Source organism: Diceros bicornis, chromosome 14 (assembly GCF_020826845.1).
Source record: "Diceros bicornis minor isolate mBicDic1 chromosome 14, mDicBic1.mat.cur, whole genome shotgun sequence".
Taxonomy (NCBI): domain Eukaryota; kingdom Metazoa; phylum Chordata; class Mammalia; order Perissodactyla; family Rhinocerotidae; genus Diceros; species Diceros bicornis.
Window position 1 is genome coordinate 20036917 of NC_080753.1, and position 19841 is coordinate 20056757.

The 19841-nt window shown below is 42.6% G+C and overlaps 1 protein-coding gene and 1 non-coding gene across 3 annotated transcripts in view; one reads left to right on the plus strand and one right to left on the minus strand.

The window, feature by feature from the left end:
• Positions 1 to 19841, plus strand: part of CLIC5 (chloride intracellular channel 5) — a 159337-nt gene that overhangs the window by 40131 nt on the left and 99365 nt on the right. Inside the window, exon 1 of one of the 2 annotated variants that reach the window (XM_058554224.1) lies at positions 15350 to 15681. The exons of the other annotated variant lie outside the window; for it this stretch is intronic. Coding sequence (XP_058410207.1) covers positions 15619 to 15681 — 63 coding nt within the window. The 5' untranslated portion in view covers positions 15350 to 15618. Of the gene's footprint in view, positions 1 to 15349; positions 15682 to 19841 lie in introns of those variants that run through there. 2 annotated transcript variants of the gene reach the window in all.
• LOC131414278 (U6 spliceosomal RNA) lies at positions 12385 to 12490 on the minus strand. Its single transcript, XR_009222169.1, has one exon. It is a non-coding gene; the product is annotated as a U6 spliceosomal RNA (small nuclear RNA).

Below are 19841 nucleotides of genomic sequence, written 5' to 3' on the forward strand. Positions count from 1 at the left end.
GTATTTGTTGAACAAATGAATGGATGTGGACAGATAGACAGATCCAGGCGCATACCATGTGCCTGGCTCTGTGCTAGACACAGGAAAACACAGGACAGAAACACTGTCCCTGCTTTCAAAACCTTGAAGATTTGTTGGGGCTGCAGAAGCTTAAAGTGATCCTTACAATGCAGTAAGTAACTAATAGAGGGATGAGTAGATGTCTCCTGTACTTGAAGATCTTAGCTCTAGAGGGCAACAGATACATAAACAAATAATGTCAGTGTAATAGAATAAGAGGAGATGTTCACACAGGGTGCTATGGGAGCATGAGTTTTTGTTTTTCTTTTTTTTTTTTTTTTTGCTGAAGAAGATTGGCCCTGAGCTAACATCTGTGCCCATCTTCCTCTACTTCATATGTGGGATGCCTGCCACAGCATGGCTTAATAAGTGGTGTATATGTCTGCACCTGGGATCCAAACCTCCAGCCACCGAAGTGGAGCCGGAGAACTTAGCCACTACGCCATCAGGCTGGCCTACACCATGAGGTGTAAGGATGAGGAAGAATTAGCTGGGTGTGGAAATGTGGGAAAAGTGTTTTAAGTAACGGGAGTGAAGACATGGAGGTATGAAACAACAGGGTGTGTTTCCATATTAGGAAATCAAATCATATTAGGGTTCCCAGAATCTTTAGGGGCTGAGGCCAGATGAGCCCGGGTGGGCAGACAGGCCTCAATTCATCACATCATGCCAGGGAGCACGGTCCACGCTGAGTTGACAAAGGGTTTTGAGCAAGGGCTGTCATGACCTGATGTGCGTTGTAGACAGTTCACTCAGACTGCAGGGTGGAGGATGGATTTGAGGCGCGAGGTGCGTGGCCAAGATAGAGTGCCATTAGGAATGCTCTGTGACCATTCAGGCACGAGGCAATGCAGCTGTGCTAATGGCGATAAGAAGTGGAGAGATTTGGGAGGAGGGACTTGTTGACTAATTGGATTTGGGATGACGGAGGAATTAAACAAAAATATGGGCTTGGTTTCTGGTTTGAGTGACTGGATGGATGATGGCATCACTGACTGGGGAAGAAAATACAGGATAAAGAGAGGATTTGGGGAAGATATTAGTGTGGTGTTTTGGAAATGTTAACTTTGAGGAAACTGAGATGCCCAAGGGATATACTCAGCAAATAGTTATATATTAGTATGAGGCTCTCAGGGAAGAGAAAAAGGCTGAAAGTTAAGATCTGGGGATGAATGAATGAATTCCGGATGGCATTGGATTTCAAGACAGGGGCCTTCATGAGCCTCACCCATAACTCACTCATAACCAGGCATAACTCCCAGGATAAGTTCATGGTCCCTTTGAGGGCCCATCACAACTGCAGATCTCGAATGATTTTGGCCTAGATCCTTGAAGTCCTTTCTATCCCTAACAGGAGTAGGGGAAGCTCAGCAGTGAATTCTTCACTACTGAGTGAGAACAAACTACTCCTTGAGCAGTTGTTAAAGTTTTCTTCCCCAGAGATCTATTCCACAGCGCAGCAGTGGTTTGCTTGTGGTGAAAGGAAAACCGGAGTTCACTGACATGGGCTGAACAATCAAAGCCAAGGGCACTCTTCTTTGCTAGAAGATGGGCTCCCTTGAGTAACGAAATTGGGGGGCGGGGTGGCTTTTAGCCCTCACCTGTCACTATATCAGCATGAATTCGTTTCTTGTTTAATATTTGTCAGTTTGAATGACCTAGAGCCTGACTTTAGGGGAGACGATGCACACGATAAAGACATCCAAGTACATCAGAGTTACAGAGGCCAGTGCTGGCTCTGCCACATGCTAGCGCAGGGAATGTAGATATGTCATTGTACCTCTCTGAATCTGAGTTTCCTGATTTTCTGAAAACGAAGATAGGAAGAAACATATCTGTTTTACTTTTTATAACTGCTGTTGTGATAAAATAAGAAATATCTTTGGAAATCCTATGCAAATGGGATCATTGTTTGAAGACACCTGGCAGACAGCCTGCGCTTAGTAGGCTTGAGTCAACAGCTGTCAAATGAACTGTGGGTAAATCACACTCATTCATTTGCTCATTTATTCAACCCGGTTATTCAACAAATGCTCATTGAGTGCCTACTCTGTGTGAGGCACTGTGTTCATTGCTAGGGATAAAGAGAGAGTAGACGCCATGAAAAGACATGGAGGCACATTAGTGCATAGTACGCAGTGAAAGAAGCCAGTCTGAAAAGGCTACGTGCTGTATGTTTCCAACTATATGACGTTCTGGAAAAGGTAAAACCATGGAGACAGTAGAAAGATCAGTGGTTCCCAGAGTCTAGGGGGGAAAGGGAGATGAATAGGCAGAGCACAGAGGATTTTTAGGGCAGTGAGACTATTCTGTGTGATACTATAATGGTGGATACATGTCATTATACATTTGTCAAAACCCATAGAATGTACAACACCAAGAGTGCACTCTAATGTAAACTGTGGACTTTGGTGTTAATGATGGTCAATGTAGCTTCACTGATGGTAACAAATGCACCACTCTGGTGTGGTATGGGGGAGGCTGCCCCCATCTGTCCCCAACAGTGGGGCAGGCTATGTATGAGTCGCGGCAGAGGGTATATAGGAATCTCTGTACTTACTGCTCAATTTTTCTGTGTACTTAAAACTGCTCTAAAAAACAGTCTATTTAAAAAGAAAAATAAGGAGAGAGAGAGTGAGAGAATGGATTGTGTATGCTTTATAGGCTCCTACAGCTTACTGGAGGAGAGAGGAATTTAAACAGAACTTCAAATGGCGATAAATGAGAAGTATAGTCATGCATGCACACAGTGTGAGCAAGCTCCTTCTCTTTTTATTGTTCTGATATTTTGTCTCCATTTGTGACAGAGGCATGTAGAGCTTCAGTACTGTTTATTGTTCGAACAGGACCCCCTTATCCTTTATTTACTGCAGGGTAAACGGTCCCAGTGATAAGCAGCTACCCTTTCCTGTGGCCTCTTGAGACAGGGGCAGGGGCTGCTGCTGTCCAGTCAGCATCCATGTGGGCAGGTGCACAGCATCCCTAAGACCAGAGGGGAGAAGCAGAGCAGTTGGTGTTGACCGGTGACCAGGGCCAGACCACTTTGGTGTGGCTGTTTTGCATCCCTCTGCCCATTAATTTGAGGACTTCCCGAAGGGAGCCGGGGTGGTGAGTAAGGCAGAGCTGAGGTCAGTGGTTTGACCCCGTGGGCCTTAATGTTGGGCAGCTCCATTAAGGGCATTAAGTCTGGCGTCTACTGATGCAATTGCCCTGCACTATGTTAATGGGAGATAAACGACTGGGTCAATATTCAGCTTTATTTATCCTGGGACTTAATTTTATGAGAAAAGAAAAAGTGACAATGGTTGGGTTTACAAGATACCAAAAGAGCAATGTAAAAAAGAATGAATTTCATTTTGCTAAATTAATTTTAAAGCATTTTTTTTTTCTTTGGGAGGAAGATCAGTCCTGAGCTAACATCCATGTCAATCCTCCTCTTTTTGCTGAGGAAGACCGGCCCTGAGCTAACATCTATTGCCAATCCTCCCCCTCTTTTTTTTTATTCCCTTTTTCTCCCCAAAGCCCCAGTAGATAGTTGTATGTCACAGTTGCACATCCTTCTAGTGGCTGGACGCCACCTCAGCATGGCTGGACAAGCGGTGCATGGGTGCGCACCCAGGATCCGAACCCGAGCCGCCAGTAGTCGAGCGTGTGCACCCAACAGCCAAGCTTACATCTATTGCCAATCCTCCCCCTCTTTTTTTTTAATTCCCTTTTTCTCCCCAAAGCCCCAGTAGATAGTTGCATGTCACAGTTGCACATCCTTCTAGTGGCTGGATGCCACCTCAGCATGGCTGGACAAGCGGTGCATGGGTGCGCACCCAGGATCCGAACCCGAGCCGCCAGTAGTGGAGCGTGTGCACCCAACAGCCAAGCCATAGGGCCAGTCCCACAAAGCATTTTTTTAAACATAAAATCACTTAGATAAAATACCAGCCTTTGGGAATGGGTTTGCCGTCCCCCACATGTCCAACTTGCTGTAGGTGCAGCCAATGAGCAAAACCGAGTATGAGGGACCTTGAGATGAAACACGTATACTGCAAAAGAGTCTTAGACTAATGTCTATCGTTTGCATAAGAGTGTATTGCAAACATTTCCAAGGTGTGTTCAACTGAAGAAATTATGAATAGTTACAGAGCAAACAGAAAGTGATTTGCTCAAACCCAACACACATTCAGTGGCACCATCATTATTTCTTTAAGCTGGAACTTTTTTCCTGAATGAAAACCTCTGGGAAGATTTTCTCCAATGATGTACTGAAATTACAAAGGTTGCATAATGTAATTACATAGGAAAAGGTGAAAATGTGACCCCACAATGTAGACCCCAAAGGGATACCATGGCAGAATTTAAGCTAGACCTTCAGTTCCTCAAGCATAAAACACTTTGTCCTACCTCAAGGCCCTCACACATGCTGTTCCCTTCTCTCTTCCCTTCAGTCTTCAACTGACTGGCCCCTTTTAATCTTTCAGGTCTGGGCTTAAATGTCACCTCCTCAGAGAGGCCTTTCCCATGGGAACACCCTACAAAGGAGATTCTCTCACCTTCCACTGTGATTCTTTAGCATTATAACCCAGATTCTCAGATATTTATCACAGTTTATAATTAGACATTTATTTATTCGTTTACGTTTGCTCTATTTCCCACAACGAATTGCAAGAACCACTAGGCAAGGGCTGTTTGATTCCCCAAGATATACCCAGTGTCTCCAAGAGTATTTGGTGAATAATAGGTGGTCAATAGAAAAATGCACGTAAAAATAATAAATGAACTCCGGCCGTCGCATCTCAGTGAAAGAGGACTCAGTTGTGAGGCAGCTGGTGTGGACCCAAGTGTTGTCTCACCCTCTGATTATGGAAACTTAGGCAATGAGATCTTTTCTCAATACTGTCAGATTTATTTCAATTCTATTTTCCTAAAAACACATTGTGTCTACTCAGCTAGAAATGGTGTGCAGAGTGGGAGCCCCCACATGTGTTTTAGGCACTGTGAGCTTCTTGCCGGCAGGCGCTAGGTCTTAGTCATACATTTATCCCCTGCATTGAGCATAGTGCCTGGCACAGAACAGCTGACCAAGGTATATTTGCTGAATTTAATAAAAATGAGATTTTTCAAGTGCTTTCTGCCTTATCCTTGGAAGAAGGAAATTGAAGCAATTCAAGGTAATACTCTGATTTTCTGCCCTCCAAGCTTTGTGGGAGTAGGGTTAATCTTCCTGGCAGATCATGAAAGATTGCACAGTTGGGGAAAATATACAACAAAAATAGAATCAAAGCTTCGTCACTGAATATAGATTAGAGAGAACCACTTCTTACAGTGCTGCCGAAATAAATTTCTTCTGTATCTGCATAGCTGTAACCAGGCAAAGCTGTAACCAGGCAATAACGCACAGAAGTGTTTTATTCTGTTTCTCTGAGATCCTAAAATGCAGATTATATATATATATATGGAAGTATATGGAAAGAAAAAAAAGACTCATATATGGATATGTTCCTAGAATTCTAGAAAAGGGATAGACTTATAGTGCTACCCCAACATTTAAGATAGATTATTTTTAAAATAATAATAACAATTCGGGTTAGATCAACTCTGTCCATTTCCAAGAAGGAATTTATAATTTTATCAAATTCCTTATGTAGCTCAAAGAGCTGATACTATGACAGGGAAACACTCATATAAAGGATGATGGTCATCCAGTGTGGTCAGGGTTATGAGAAAGTGTGTATTCCATTCTTTACCTGGGCGCATTTCTTGATTGAATGGTCCAGTAGCTGATCTTCAGCCTTCATTTCCAGACCGGGCCTTTACTATCTCTATTTACTTATTTTACTTTTCTATTAATTTAAACACATTAATTATAAAATCATACTAACTAGTGCTCATTTATTGAGGTCATTAAAAGCAGACACTTGAGAGTCAAACAGATCTGGACTCAAATCCCAGCTCTAGAGCTTTCTGGTTAGTTATGCTTACTGAGTAATCTGTGTGTGTCAGTTTCCCCCTCTGTAAAGTGAAGTAAAGATAGTAGCTACCTCATATATAGGGCTGCAGTGAGGAATTAGGTGCTGCCTTATGTATATTTGGGGAAAAAGTAGCTCTCTGTTCTTTGTGGATCAGGCATTATATTGGATGCATTGTGTGTATTCATAAATAGAATTACTCAAACTTTACATAAACTTCGGGGAAGGTACTGTTATCCCCATTTAAAGATAAAGAAATTGAGGCTCAGAGGGGTTGGATGACCAGAAAGTAGCAGGAGCCAAGTCTGGAAATTGGAACTTCTGGATCTAAGCGCAGTGCTCTTTCTTACTATACTGTAAGATATTCTCTGCTGAAAAACAAAATCAATTCCTGGAAACACTGTTTCATGATTTTATTGTTTTATTCTGCAGCTATCTATGATCACCTTAAATCTACACATACGCCCTTTCTCTGTAACTTTGTCTGAACGTATTTGTACTTTCATTTTGTATTTTAGCTCATGAGCCTGAAAAGACTAGACAGTGTTTTTATGAGGGTCTGGAACTTTAAAAATAATACTTTTTATTCATCTCAGGGTGTGCCCTCCTTTTTAAAGTGCATCAGTGTGTTGTTTCATGTCTGCCTTGCAACAACCCTGAGATCTTTTTCTATCATATGGACCATCTCTTGCCCACAGCCCTCTTTATTCTATGCTGGTTCTAACTGTTGTGGATATAAATCTCCAGTTGCAAACATCAGAAAACCTAACTCAAGACAGTCTGAGCCAGAAGGAGATTTTACTGACCATCAGGACAGGGAATTCTAGGGGTATCAAGTTTCAGGCACAAAGAGATCCAGTCACTCAAACAATACATCAGAAGTTGGTTTTCCTCTCTCCTTCTCTTGGCCCTTGTTTCCTCTCTGTTGGCTTTACTCTCAGACAGACTTTGTCTTAGTGGTGGTAAGATAGTGCAAGCAGCTCCAGGATCATATCCTAGTTTCTCCATAAGTCCAGCAGAAGGAAACATTGTCTCAAATATATTTCTGATAAAAGTCCCAGAATTGAATCTCATTGGATCCAAGTTGATCATGTGTCCATTTTCAACCAATCATCGTGGTCATGGGATTCCTTGCTCCCATTGGCCCATACGAGTCACCTGCCCACCCCTGAAGCTCCACTTGAACTTAACGGGCTGTGAATGGAGAAGGTGTAGATCCCCAAGGAAAATCAGGAGGGACCCTTTAACAAAAGGGCAAATGGATTCTAGTTGTCAATCATTGTAACAACCCTTTACTCTTCCTTTCAGAACTTTAATCTGCTTGATCCTGGGTATTTTCCCACTTCCCTCAAAACATTCTGCATTCTGCTCCCACCTATACAGATGTTGACTTCCCATCCCCAAAGTCTCTCACCTTGTTTCTCCCCCAACCCTGGTCCTCTTTAACACCACTCCCTTTTTTGAGCTATTAAAGGCTATCTCTAGTCAATTGAGATGATGAGGAGCCTGTTGGCCAAAAGAAAATCAGATGTGGATCAAAGTGAGCCAACAATATTTTTTTTTTAATCTTGTTACATGTGTTTATCTTGGACCCTGTCCAAGGTCTTTTTTTAAGTGTATTTGTGTAACAGTTGTATTTTTATGTGATCTTGCTGTGGCTATGGTATGAGCTTTGCCATTACGTGAGGACGATCACCAGCGAAGTGAATCCTGCCAAAAATGCACGGTGATGCAACAGAACATGACCTCAGATCGCTTCTCCTGCCTTGTTTCCTATGGTTTTCGTTTCTCTGGGGGCTGGGTATTTTTTATTTTTTGTGTGCTACCTCTTGGTCCCTACTTCTTTTTTCAGCTCATCTCTGGCTGCCTCTTAGTTTAAGCGAGTAAAGGAGGGTTCTGAAATCCCCAAATCCAGCCATTCCTTATCCAAGACCAGTCATTCACTGATTCCACCAATTCAATAAGCAATTTCTAAACCTCTAGTAGCATCCCAACCTTCTCCAACTGCCGCCTACTTCACGTACACAGTAAAACATGGTGGTTAATAAGATGGGCTTTAACAATGCAGAGAACTGGGTCAGAATACCAACTGTGCTGTTTATAATTATCCGTGTGACCTTGGACAAGTTACTTAACCTCTTTAAGTCTTCGCTTCCTCATCTGTGAAATGGGACTAATAGCACCTGCCTCATTGGGTTACTACAGAAATGAAGCAAGCTAATAAGGGATTCAGAGATCCTGGCACATGGTGGGCTCTTAGTAAATGTTAACTGTTATTATTATTATATAACTCATTCCTATGTATTAGTTCAAAATTAGAATCTTTATTAAAGTCTGCACTGCAATGTCCATTTCACTGATGGCAGCCTTTGAGTGACGTAAAGGTAGAATTCCTAGTGGAGGAGGTGGCTGTGAATAAAAGGGGTGCCAATTATTCATTAATTGATTCCATCAACAATTATTTATTGGTGGAATGTCACTGTACTGGGAATATTATCAGTCTGTTTACAAGTTTAGCAAAGGACTGTCATGTTCTGTGGGTCATGCAAAAGAAACACAAAACTGGATTCCTCTCCTCAAGGAGCTTTCACTCCTGTAGGAAAGACATGACTCAACCCAGAAGGAATAGTGCAGGAGCGAAGACTGCTCATAATCAGGAAGTGATATGCACATGGCATGTTCTCAGAGCATTCTAGAAAAAGCATGAGCAGTGCCTGGCACACAGTAGGCATCCCCAAAACACTGTTTAAAGGAATGAGTAATGAGTGAATCAATGAGATGAGTAACATTTGTTGACAAGGATTCTTGGCTTCAGGCCAGCCCACACCTAGGCCTCTCCTTTTGCTGAGCATGAGCAGGTAGATGGCTGAGGGGACAAAGATCACTGGTAATGTTGGGCACACCCAAGGGCATGTTAGTTTATAAAGGAATAGATAGAACTAGCAACCCACCCCAATCCTCCTCACAGCGCAACCTGTGACCTCATGCAGGTGTGATCCCTCCAGGACTCACCTCCCTTTGTCTACACCCACTTGGTCCTCCCACAAAGACACAGTGTAACTGGTTCTTCTGCAGCTGCCAGTTCCCTCAGCTTGAACCTGAAGCCCTTGGGATTGTCCTAGAGACCCTTTGTAGAGAACAGAAGGGTGGAACAACACAATTCCCATAGAAGTAGCTGCTATTCTGGACAGAATGAGTAGGTTCAACTAAATCACTAAGTACATAAAAATTGGAGCTTGTAACTAATGATATGCTTATACCCTGGTACTGGATAGGTGAACGTTCCTGGAAAATCTCTCTATAAGGGTCATCATTATTTCATAATAAACGTCCTTTTATCACATACACACTCTCTCAGTTTAAAAATGTTTATTTTGTTTTGTTGTATTTTTTATTTCAATGAAGGTTTGTTGTATTTTATTGACTATAATTAGGAGCAGTAGATCTCATGGACTAGAGATCTGTTTTGTATTTCTGAAGTCAATAGTAAGATGAGGTCTGATGTTAAGGAGTTGAAGCAAAGAATGTGTGGAAAGGGGAATGTGGAAATAGAACCTAATGGCTTTACATTTTTTGAAGTTTTTTAAGCATCTTGATCATTTAAAAAAATTACATAGAGAAAATTGGCTTTTTTTGGTATATAGTTCTATATGTTTTAACCTATACAGGAAGTGTATATAACCACCACTACAAACAGGATACAGAACAGTTCCATCACCTGAAAAAATTCCCTTATGCTGCCCATTTGTAGTCAAACTCCTTCATACCCCAACACCTGGCAGCCACTGATTTGTTCTGCATCCCTAAAATTTTGCTTTTCCAGAATGTCATATAAATGGAATCATGCACTATGTAATCTTTTAAGACTGGCTCTTCTCACTAAGTATAGTGCATTTGAGATTCATTTATGTTTTGCACCTATTAATTGTTCACTCCCTTTTATTGCTAAGGGGTACAGCATTGTATAGAGGAACCACAGCTTGTTTATTCATTTACCCACTGAGGAACATTTGGGTTGTTTCCAGTTTAGGTCAATTATGAATTATGTTACTATAATCATTCATGTAAAAGTTTTTGTGAGAACCTGTTTTCATTTCTCTGGGATAATACTCAGGAGATGGTAAGTGGGTAATACGGTAAGTGTATGCTTTATATGAAATTTTCAAACTGTTTTCCAGAATGACTGTACAAATTGCATTCCTGCCAATAGTGTGTGGGAGTTTCAGTTGCTCTGTATTCTTGCTAAAACGTGGGATTGTCATGTGTGTCATGTATGTATATTTTAACCATCCTAATATGTATATTGTGGTATCTCTCTTTTAATTTGTAATTCTCTACTGAATGATGATGTGGATTATCTTTTCATGTGCTTATTGGCCATTGGTATGTCTTCTTCAGTGAAGTGTTTGTTCAGATCTTTTGCCTTTTTTTTTTAATAGTGTTGTTTGTTTTCCTATTTTTGAGTTGTGAAAATTCTTTACAAATTCTGGATACAAGTCCTTTATTTCCTCTTCTTTTGACTTCTGCGAGAGTGTATAGAATTGTTGTTATTTCTTTCTTACATTTTTGATTGAATTCATTAATGAAGATACATGGATCTTTGGTGGGGGGGATTTTCAACTATGAATTCAATATCTCTAGTAGATATAGGACTATTTGAGTTATCTACTTCTACATGAGTGAATTTTGTTAGTTTGTGTCTTTCTGGATTTGGTTCATTTCATCTAAATTTCCAATTTATGTGAAGAGAGTTGCTTGTAGTATTCCCTTATTACCCTTTTATGTCTGTGGAGTTTGTAGTGATATCCCATTTTTCATACCTGATATTGGTAATATATATCTTCTCTCTTTTTCTCTTGGTAAATCGAGCTGGAAGTTTATTAATTTTATCGATTTTTTACAAGAACCAGCTTCTAGTTTTATTGATTTTCTCCATTATTTTACCTTTTTTTCAATTTCATTAATATCTGTTCTTATATTTATTGTTTTATTCCTTCTTGCTTTATGTTAACCTGGCTATTCTTTTTCTAATTTCTCAAAGGGAAGCTTAGATTATTGATTTGAGACCTTTATTCTTTTCTAAAAAGAGCATTTCATGTATAAATTTCTTTCTAGGCACTGCTTTAGCTGCATTCTACAAATTTTGATATGTTGTATGTTCATTTGCATTCAGTTCAAAATATTTTCTAATTATCTTTGAGCCTTCCTTGTTGACCAATGAATTTCTTAAGGTGTACTTCTTAATTTCCAAATATTTACAGGTTGTTCAGATATCTTTGTTATTGATCTAATTGATTTTATTATGGTCAGAGAACATACTTTGTATGCTTTCATTCTTTTAAAAACAATAAGGTTTGTTTTGTGACCCAGAACGTGGGCTATTTTGGTGAACATTCCATGTGTACTTGAAAATGATGTGTATTCTTTCGTTATTTGGGTAGGATATTCGATAAATGTTCATTAGGTCAAATTGTTTGGTTGTATTGTTTAGGTCTTCTACATTCTTGCTGATTTTTTGTCTACTTGTGCCATCAATTACTAAGAGACGAGTGTTGTAGTCTCCAACTAATACACTAATTGTGTATTAGTCTCTTTCTCCTTTTAGTTACATCAACTTTTGCTTTATGTATTTTGAAACTCTGTTATTAGGTACATACACACTTAGCGTTGTTATATCTTCTTTAGGAGTTGACTGTTTTATTATGAGCAAATATCTCTCTTTATCTCTGATAATTTCCTTGTTCTCAAGTCTACTTTGTTTGATATTAATATAGCCACTAACTTTCTTTTGATTAGCGTTTGCATGGTATTTCTTTTCCTATCTTTTTACTTTTAATTTAACTATATCATTTACGTTTGAAGCATTTATGTTTCTGTAACAGCATATAGTTGGGTCTTAGTTTTTTTTTTATCCAATCCAACAATCTCCATCTTTTAATTGGTTTGTTTAGACCATTTATATTTAGTGTAAGTATTGATATGGTTGGATTTAGTATACCTTTTTATTATTAGTTTTATGTTTGCTCTCTTTTCCCCCTCTGTCCTGACTTTTAGATTATTTGCATATTTCTTGCCATTAGATTTTAATTTATCTATTGGCTTTTTCACTATATCTCTTTGTATAACTTTTATAGTTGTTGCTATATGAGTGGTTACAATATACATATACCTAACTTTCCTCAATCTGCTTAGAGTTCATAGTTTACCATGGCAAGTGAAGTGTAAAAACCTTACTGTATACATCTATAAAAACTATATAAATCTCTTTACCTTCACCTTTTATGTTGCAGCTCTCATATCCTTGAATCTGAATATATTGAAAACTCCATCAGAATGTTATAATTTTTGCCTTCAACAATCACACAAAAATATGGATGTTACACAGATTTGCATGTCATCCTTTCACTTGGGCCATGCTAATCTTCACTGTATTGTTCCAATTTTAGTATCTGTGCTGCCACAGTAAATACTAAATATGTTTTTGAAGTGCTTTCGTGGTAAAGATTTATCCAAAACTTGTACCAAGTTTGTGAAACTATGATTATTATTAGAAACAGACTATGATCAGGAAATTGTTTTTTTCTGGACAAAGCTAAAATTGACTCTAACTAATTATGCTTTGACACAAAAGGGTACAAAACAAAGTCTTTTTATCTTAAACTAAAGCAGAATGTGGAATTAAAAACTAGAAATATGCACAGAAATATTTTATGACCAAAGCAGACTTTTTTTTGCAAGATGAAGGTTTACAACAGTAAAACTATCATTATTTTCAGGGAGGTCCAAATGGGAAGCATTATCTAGGAATTAAAAGAGAATTGTTCCATTTTCCAAAAAGCAGTGGATATTTGGAGAGGATGAGATAAAAGCTAACTCTTCTAGGTTTGAGATTAAGGGAAGTAGAGGTCATACCATACATTGCTTAGATCACAGCCAAGAAAATGATCACACGTGTAAAGCATCTTTCATAAAAAAAAAAAAAAACCTCAAGGGCATTTTATGCATATAATTGTATTTACCTCTGCCGCATTGCTATTGCAAATATTGTCCACACTCCAGAGCAGGAAAGTGATGAGTCTGTGCAGGACGCAGTGAAGGTACCAGTCTCCATCTGTAACACTGTCCTTCCCAGAGTATGCAGTCATTGGCTCGAAATGTACAGCTGTGAAGGTGACTGTCTCTCTAAAGGTTTTGGTGATGTAAGTCCGAAACCAAGGAGGAGGAGAGAGCAAATAAACCTCACCTTGATTATGCTATAGTGTACCATGAGGACTGCAAGCTGGGCTTGGGACTGCTTTCTTCAGTAAGAAGGAGTTATTTGCACTTGGAGTTTATAGGGAAACAGCCTGCCATAAAGAGCGATCAGGATACCTTGCCATCCTTTCTGCCTATCAGATGCCTGACCATTCAGGAAGGTTCAACTGAAGTGCCTTCCACTCTGTGAGGCCTTTTCCTCTACCCACTCCAACTGTGGCAAATAATCTCTCTACACGGTAACTTATATAGCCACTCCATCTGCCCAATTCATGTGGCAGCCTTAGTTTTCCTTTCATCTGACTATTATACTGAAATGGATTTTAATCTCCATTAAAACCAGGGCGGTGTCTTTGTTTCCCCCAAAGTGACTTACCCAGTGTGCACTAAGTTTGAGAGAGGCAGTTAGTTAAGTAGTTTAGAGCACTACTGGGTCTGTCTGGGACTCCACCATGTCCTAGCTGGACCACCATGTCCTAGCTGGATGACCAGGGGCAAGTTACTCAGATACTCTATGCCTCAGTTTACCCATTTGTAAAATCAGAATAATAACCCTTTTATAAAGATTAAACAAGATAAGATATGTAAAGTCCTTAGCATTTTTGCCCGGTACATAAATAAATTCTTATTTATATGATTAAGTGATCAATTTTTTTTCTTGTAAAGCTGTGAAACAAATATATATTTGTAAGTAAGGACAGACAGAGCACAAACAAGATTAGCTAAAGAGAATGCAAAGAAAACAAACAGAAGTTGACCAGATTCCAGGTAGAAAAGACTTAGTACCTATTTTTAAAAGAAACGAAGGCTGGGAGTGTAAATTGGTACAACCACTTTGGAAAATCATCTGGCAGTGTTTACTCAAGAAAAACATTCTCATACTCTATAACCTAGCAATTCCACTCCTAAATATATACCCAACAGAAAAGTGTCCATGTATTCACCAAAGGATGTTTGATAGACAGACTGTTCACAGCAGCAGTATCCATGGAAATCATTAACAGGAAACTATGCAAATGTCCATCAACAGAAGAATGGATAAATAAATTGTGGCAATGAAAATGGATCATTTACAACTACACACAGCAGCATGGGTGAATCTCACAGACCTAACGGTGAGCAAAAGAAGCCAGACATCAAGGTGTATATACTGTGTTTACTGTAAGATTCCACGCAAAACAAACCCGTACTGTTACAAGTCAGGATAATGGCTACGCTGGTGGGGAGAGGGATGAAGGTGGAGGACAGGTACAGAGGAGAGACCAGGAAGAGTTTCTGGGGGTGTAGCCAACATTTTATTTCTTCATCTGGTGCTGCTTTTTCACGGGTGGGTTCAGATTGTGAGCATTCATTGAACGGTACACTTACGACATGCGCATTTTTTCCGCTTGTGTATCATACTTCACTAAAAACGAACAGAGAAGAACAGAGGTGAAATAAGAGTAGACGAGAACAGAAAGCAAAAGAAAAGAAAACGAAAGAAAGGGGAAGAAAAAACGAGCCCAGAAGGTTAAAAGTCAAGGATCCTTGCCTCCGGCTGCACCTGGCCCGGTTGGCTCACACCCTGTACTTACAGGACTCTCCCCTCTCCCCCAACCCCGCCCTGCCCTACTCTATTTGCCCAGCACGAGGATGGCAGACGACCTGTTTTCGGGGTCCCTTCCTTCCCTACCCCGCTCCCCACAGCCCCTCCCCGCTCTGAGCATTGCTAAGGCGGGGGGGGGGGGAGGAGGGCTTTCCAAGTGTGTAATGCCGGTGGTGGAGCAACTTGCAGGACCTAACGCTTCATTAGCGAAGCATAAGACTCAAGCATCCCTTCTCTTCCTCTTGCCCCCGCCTCCCTCTCCCTGGCCTCTTTACCTTCCCCAGGTCATCCTCTGGGCCTCGCCGGCGGTGCGGCGCCGCCCTGGAGGGTGGCGGGGCGGGGGCCGGGCCGGGGCGGAGGCTGCGCTCGCGGGATGCCCCTCCCGCCCCCGCCCGGCTGACCCCGCCCCGCGGCCGCCGGCTATTTTGGGCGCGCTGGCCTGAGACCGCCGGATCGCCGACAGGCGCGGATCCTGTGACACTTCCCTGCAGCCAGCCCGGCACTTGTTGCTCCCAGGACCTGCTGCCATCCCTGAGCGCACCTTCCCCCCTTGCCACCTGTCCCCTCATGTGATCACTCGGGACACTGATCTCTCAGACATCGCCGTCCCGGGCTTAAGAAATAGATTAGAAGAAAAAAATTAAACGCCGCTCTGAAGAGGGGCCCCGCCGGGCAGGAGCAGGAGCGCAGAGCACTGGCCCGGGCGCCGCAGAGGTGGCGCCTCCCCGGCCCGGGACGCTGGCCCCGGGCGCCGACGGCATGACGGACGCGGCGACGGCTAACGGGGACGACAGGGACCCCGAGATCGAACTCTTCGTGAAGGTAGGTCGGCGTCCGGCGCCCGCAGCACCTGCTGCGCCTGCAGCCCAGCTCACCTGGCTCACGTGGCGCGCGCGGACCGCGCCGGGATGCTGGACCTCCCCAGGGAGGGCAGCCCAGCCATCGCGGTCCCCTGGGTGGCCTTTCTGCAAGCCAGAGAGCCTCGCTGCGGGGCTCCCGGGCCGAATGCAGTCAGGTGCAATCTGGCAGTTGGCTGTCTTCTTGGAGAGTTGGCCGGCAGTTTGTCACACCCGCCGCAGGACAGGCTGTCACCGCTGCGGGTCCAGAGCCCGACCCAGCGCGATTTTGGCTTGTCCTAAAGGGCATCTCCAGGTGTAGGGAGGTGGCAGGAACCTGGCTGGACCCGTGAACCTTTCTTCTAAAATTCAGGGTGGTGGGGGAGAGGGAGGGGAGAGAACAGGAAACTTTACTGATATAATTATCTTCGGCAAACCAAAATTATCATTTCTTAAATTCTCCTTTCTCTCTTTTACTCAGAGCTACTAAAAGAAAGCAAAAGGAAATAAAGATGTTGTCTTGCTTTGTGACCTGCAAAGCAGAAAACACTCCGTTCGCCGACATAATTATTGTCATAATCGTGATTCTGCAGGGTAGTGTCAGGAAATGCTACGGGTTTGCCAATAGCGGATAGTTCCCGATCACCCTGGGGCGCACTGGGCTGAAGGGGCACAGTGGAACAATTAAGTCGCCTTGTTCCCCGGGCAGAAACAGTCTAACGTCAAAGCTGCTGCACTTCGTTTGCAACCCGTGGGAGGAAGGATGGAGGCCAGGCGGCCTTTCCCGGTTCGCTGGTGTAATAAGAAAGAAACATTTGATCGGTCCTGGGTGCCGACACCGCAGAAGCGGGGAAACCTGAGGCGGCAGGAAATTTGTCCCCAGGGCGGTGCAGAAAGAGAGGCCAGGACTTGGGGGAGGGGAGTCGGCAGGCCACCTGAGCGCCAAAACCTTTCACAAAGTGGGAAAAGCCTTGGAATGCAAAGTGTCCCTAGAAATATGCTGGTAACTGAGAGGGGAAGAGTTCGTGGTGCCGGTCCAGGGGCCTCCTGGCTGAATTTAAAAGGCACATTTATTATTTGGAACCAGGAAGATGTTATTTTGGCCAAATGATCCTTATCTACAAGTTATTTAAACAAATAGATTTTCAAAAAAAAGTATAAGATCTACATAAACCTTGGTAACAATGTTTTGGTCTTTGGTACCTTTTGACACCTAAAAAATAAGTTGTGACTTATTTTACACTTGGCAGGTGGTCTGTCCTAGTTGGCCCAGCCTACCACAAAGGTTTGTTAAATTTCCTCTGCTAGGTTTTACATTCCCAGGTTTATTTTTCAAAATTATCAGTGGAAATTACACCTGTCATTTCGTGACACTTGATTTCCTCAGCCTGTTTCTCTCCCCTCAAATGTGGCTTCTCTTGTCTTTACCTGGTTTCTGGGACCCCTCTGGGCAGGATTTCTGGGTCCTCTGGCAGACACAGGTAATGAAAGAGGTCACGTCCTCTCTGAGGCTGGGCAGTGTTGGACCGCGGGCGGGCAGGGGTGCCCTGAATCTCAGCGTCCACGCCTGCCATCCAGGGAGTGAATAGGGAGAGCTTTAACAAAGCAACGTCTTGCTGCTCTCCTTGAAGAAAGCTATTCTAGGACTTTCTCAGACTCCCTGGGAGCAAGTAGTTTCACAGTGTCAGGTTCCTGAAAGATATTTGAAACACAAATTGACTCTTTAGAGCCAGAGGAGCTCTCTGCCCCACTAGTAGGGGTGGAGAGCGATTCTACCTGCACCTTTGGAATTTCATGTTGGCAGCTTTGGAAGTCTTCTCCATTTATATAAAAAGCTCACTGCACAGCCTCAGTGCCCCCAAAGAATTCTAAAATGCCTGTGTTGTCGTTTGCTTTCTCCCTAAAGGAAAGCAATCTATGAGAGCCAGGCAGACCTTCACAGTGAGCGCAAAACCCAGGTTGATGGAGGAACAAAAAATCAGATAGGACAGCTCTTTTGATTTTTCCCCCCTTTTTCAGCATCTGGTTAGTAATTATCATTTACAGGGACAAGTAAAGGCTGAAAATAATTGTGAAATAAAGCGCTGCCCGGGCTTTGAATGGTTTCATTTTAGGGAAGCCATGTCCTGATTGACAGAATCAGGCGTTTCCAAAGTTTGAAGTGACTCTTAGCTGTATGATTGCCATAAGGAAAAAGGCCTTCCTGTTGAAGGTGTCAGGTCCCTGAGGCGCTTTCCGCAGGGCTGGATCGGTTGGCTTCTAGGGAGCCTCCCAGGCAGACAGGGCTCCACCCAGTAAGAGGTGCGATGTGGTCATCCTCAACACTCCCTTCCCCAAGCCAGCCCAGCTACTGGGCGTGTCATTCAAAACCTCAGTCATCCAAGGGAGTTTCAAGGACCTATGATTCTGTCCCACACCAATTGATAATCACTATCTGTTACTGCTGCTGCTGCTGATAATAATTATAATAAATGGCAGCATTTTAGCCTTTATGAGCACATTCAAATACCTTATCTCCTTCGATCCAGCATCCTTGTTCATGAGCACTTGGGTGAAACACGAAGATAACAAATAAACGTGACTCACAGGGACCTGGGGAGACGTGATGCTGTCAGAGCACTGGGTGAGCTTTAGTTTGCTCTCCTTGTAACACCCTAGGGCAGTAAGAATGATGACTAGTCTCATTTCCTGGTTGAACAACATATGTGCTCAGAAAGGGTGTGTGAAATGCCCAGAAGTAGGCAGTAAATAACTTTCAGATCCAGTCCTCAAATCTAGCAGTTTAGATTCCAAATTACTTACTCTTTCTTTTCCAAATACCCATATGTCAGGCCTTGCACCTTCTTTTGCCAAGTTAGGCTCTCAAGTGCCGTTTGGGATGTCAATTATCGATAATTCACTAATCCACTCTGAAGTGGTCATAGAATGCTGTCTGGGAGCCTGCTCACCCCTGCTCTGCACTCCAAGTCTCTCCCTTCCAGGGAACATCCGAATAGTGACTTTTAAGAGATAATTTCCCCCACGTTTTTAGTTTCTTCACCTATAATAGAAAGATTTGAGTAGATCTGCTCTGAGTATAATGTTCCATAATATCTGCGAATGGGAAGAGGTTTGGAGACACAGGACATGAGTTCAAGTCTTGTCTCTGCCTATAATTAGCTGAGTGACTCTGAACAAATTACTTAACTTCTATGAGCCTCAATAGCCCCCTCTTAAAACAAGAGGGTCATTATTAATTAGGTGAGCATATAATTTATTGTCAAAACCAAGACATTTGGCTTGAGAGTGAAAGGGGGTGCCAACAATAGTTAGGCTGGGACAGCGGGTACAACCAGGGATTGTTCAGGGCAAATCAGGATACGTGGCCGCCCTGGTTATGAAAATACTATCACCACTGACTTGCTGTGACGGTTCCTCAGGAGCAAATAGGTGCAAGTGCTTTGTAAATTGAAAATTGCTATAAACACATTAAAGCCAAATAAAGGGATGAATTCCACAGCAGATAGAACCTTTCTTGATCTGCAGGTCTCTGCTTTGCCTTGAGGAACAAAAGCCTGGCTCCTTCCTCATTCACAGGGCTATTTTGAGAATAAATGAGACCATATGCAGCTTGGACTTTGAGTATCAAGGGAGGACCACGGGTTCGAGAATTGATGGTGGCAGTGAGTGCTGTTTATTGAAAGAAGGAAGAGTAAGGAAGTAAAAGCAAAATGGAAAGTGATTTGGAAAGACAAACACAGGATGTGCTGAGTCCTTAAATCAAGACATCCCTCCCGTCTGTACTGACTCCTTCACCTCAGTCCCACCCTCAGGCCCCAGAGGTAGAAAGCCACCAAATGAAGTGATTATGATGGACCGATTTGCAACAAATGTCTCTTGGGGCAATAGGTGGCAGTTTCAACAGAAACCAGTGGTTTCCAACCTTGGCTACATATTCAAATCGTTTGGGGAGATTTAAAAACTCCTGATGCCAGGCTGCTCCCCAGGCCAATTACATCAAAGTCTCTGTGAGAGGGACCCAGAATTAGTACTTTAACCCCCACCCCCAGGTGACTCCAGCATGCGGCTCTGGTGGAGAGCCGCTGAGTCATAATCAGATGCGGATCCGATGGCAGGCAGCTTCTGCCACAGCTGGACCATGTGGCC